Source organism: Gekko japonicus, unplaced genomic scaffold, assembly GCF_001447785.1.
Source record: "Gekko japonicus isolate JY-2015 unplaced genomic scaffold, Gekko_japonicus_V1.1 scaffold1411, whole genome shotgun sequence".
NCBI lineage: Eukaryota > Metazoa > Chordata > Lepidosauria > Squamata > Gekkonidae > Gekko > Gekko japonicus.
Genome location: NW_015170323.1, coordinates 453,170 through 455,840, shown reverse-complemented (window position 1 = coordinate 455,840; position 2,671 = coordinate 453,170). Strand labels below are relative to the sequence as shown.

Genomic DNA, 2,671 nt, shown 5'->3' with positions numbered 1-2,671 from the left:
CTGCTGGTCACACGGCTGTTAAGAGTAGAGGAACCCTGCTATTAAAAATGAAAGGTAAATTGGCCACCCTGCAGCTCAGGCAGCTGTGGATCCATTTGGTGTTTCTGTCGCCCAGCCTCCGTTTCTCCCTCTGTAAAAGTGGCAGGGCTATTTTGGGGCAGGAACGCACAGGAACGGAATTTCGGCTGGCTCCCGAGTTGGCCACGCCCAGCAGGAGCTCATTAGCATAACAGGCCACACCCAACAGCAGAAACTCATTCGGATTGGCTACATTAGGGGTGTGTGGCCTAACATGCAAAGGAGTTCCTGCAACAAGAAAAGCCCTGGGTTTTGACCACAAACAAGGTAAACAGAATAAGAAGCAAAAAGTGGGTGTGGCTGGATGACCACACTTCTGGTAACATTGGGGGGTTTGGCCTAATATGCTAATGAGCTGTACTATCAGGGGTGTGGCCTAATATGCTAATGAGTTTCTGCTGTTGGGTATGGCCTATTATGCTAAAGAGTTCCTGCTGGGCTTTTTCTACAAAAAAAAGCCCTGAAAAGTGGGAAATGCCACGATGCACCGTGCAAGGTTGCTGGGAGGCAGAAGTATTGCTGTCATCCCGAATTGCTGAGTCACCTGAGGATCAGACACTTGAACTCATTTTAAAATGTATCAGCCATTCAGTGATCCATTTGGAAAATAATGCGAAGGAATCGGAACCTGTTGCAAGTTGCAACCTGGGCCCAGTCCCCTGTGATGGAAGAGGGAATTTCAGCCCATGCAACCTTTCTCCTGCCTACGGGAGTGACAAGTAAGTTTGCCGACAGACCCGAAGGCTGAAAAGGTCCCGTGCCTTGAATAGAGGTTTCACGTGCCCAGAAACGGGCAGCTGAAGCTTTTCAGGGCTGAACAGCACTGAGAAATGCCGCCGCCGATCAAACCAGTACTGTAAAGGGACAGTCAGGCCCTTTCTGCACTCTCCTTTTAATCCATGTTCGCTGCGGTGTCCTCCAGGCAATTCTGCACTAAAATCGAATTCAATCTCCTTTTTATTCTGGCGTTCTCCCCCCCCTTCTGCATTCCATTACCTCCCTTCAGTGGTCAGCCCCGTTTCAGAGAAAATGGCAGCTTTGGGGGACTATGGCGTTATGCCCAGGGCTATTTTGGGGCAGGAACGCACAGGAACGGAGTTCCTGCTGGCTCCTGAGTTGGCCACGCCCAGCAGGAGCTCATTAGCATAACAGGCCACACCCAACAGCAGAAACTCATTAGGATTGGCTTCATTAGGGGTGTGTGGCCTAACATGCAAAGGAGTTCCTGCTACAAAAAAAGGCCCTGGGTTTGGACAACAAACAAGGTAAACAGAATAAGAAGCAAAAGGTGGGTGTGGCTGAATAACCACACTTCTGGCAACATGGGGGTGTGGCCTAATGTGCTAATGAGCTGTGCTGTCAGGGGTGTGGCCCAATATGCTAATGAGTTACTGTTGTTGGGTGTGGCCTATTATGCTAATGCGTTCCTGCTGGGCTTTTTCTACAAAAAGAGCCCTGGTTATGCCTCACTAAGGTCTCTCCCCTTCCCAAACTCCGCCCCCGATACTGGCTCCACGGCTCCCTCAGCACATGGCTTTCCTCCTGGGTCTGCCTCACCCAGGCCCTGGGTGCTGCTAAGAGGCCCGGTTGCCCCAAGTGACCGTCTGCATAAAGAAAACCGCCTAGCCTCCTCTTACGTTTTAATCAGTAGCTGGATCGGCTGTTAGCTCTTAGCAGTGCCAGAGATAAGGATTTCCCCACCACCACCCTTTATCGCTTGCTCATGCTTGTCGTCGATCACACCAACATTCAAGGCCCAGGAGGAAGGGCTGGTTACAATAAATGGCAACCCGGCTAGAAGACAGGAAGCGGGAGGACTCTTCCCCCAGAGGGAGGGATGGCGGCGTACCTGGTGCGACACGCGTAGAATCAGGAGTCCGGCCGACGTTCTGGATCTGTGGCGGGGAGCCTGAAGTGGGAAAGAGCGCAAGCAAGGGAGAAAGGAAACGGCCCTTGCGGTCACTTGGTTTAAGTGGAAGCGAAAGCCGTGCGCTTCCTTGTCTCGGGAACAAGGGAAATCGTACAAGTTCTAAGGTTGCCAGCTCTGGGCTGGGAAATACCAGGAGATTTGGGGGTGGAGCCTGAGGAAGGCGGGGTTTAGGGAGGGGAGGGACCTCAGCGGGGGATAATGACATAGAGTCCACCCTCTAGAGCGGCCATTTTCTCCAGGGGAACTGGTCTCTGTGGCTTCGAGGCCAGTTGTAATTCCAGGAGATCTCCAGACCCCAGCTGGTGGTTGGCAACCCGAAGCACAACCATAGGCCAAAGTGGCTGTTTGTACACTGTGGGACCGTTGGTACGGCAGGAAACGGCTGGCTGGTTGGAGGTAACCAGGGGTCATTTCGTAGAAAAAGCACTAGGGGAACTCATTAGCATAACTCATTAGCATATGCCACACCCCCGGACATCACCGGAAGTGTGGCATAAGACCACACCCCCTGACATCACCGGAAGAGTGTCATAAGGCCACACACCCCGCCCCCAACGGTCCCGGCCGCCACCGCCGGCCTTGCAGTTCCACTGCCGAGCCCCATGAGGGGCCCGGTGGTGGACCTGCAAGGCCGGCGGGAGGGCGAGGAAGCCCCCCGAAGGC

At 53.5% G+C, this 2,671-nt stretch overlaps 1 protein-coding gene across 1 annotated transcript in view; it reads right to left on the bottom strand.

The window, feature by feature from the left end:
* The window catches only part of LOC107116209 (retroviral integration site protein Fli-1 homolog), a 50,620-nt gene that overhangs the window by 3,577 nt on the left and 44,372 nt on the right, over positions 1-2,671 (bottom strand). The window contains exon 7 of the mRNA XM_015418093.1: positions 1,928-1,987. Within this exon, the coding sequence (XP_015273579.1) occupies positions 1,928-1,987 (60 nt within the window). The remainder of the gene's footprint in view (positions 1-1,927; positions 1,988-2,671) is intronic.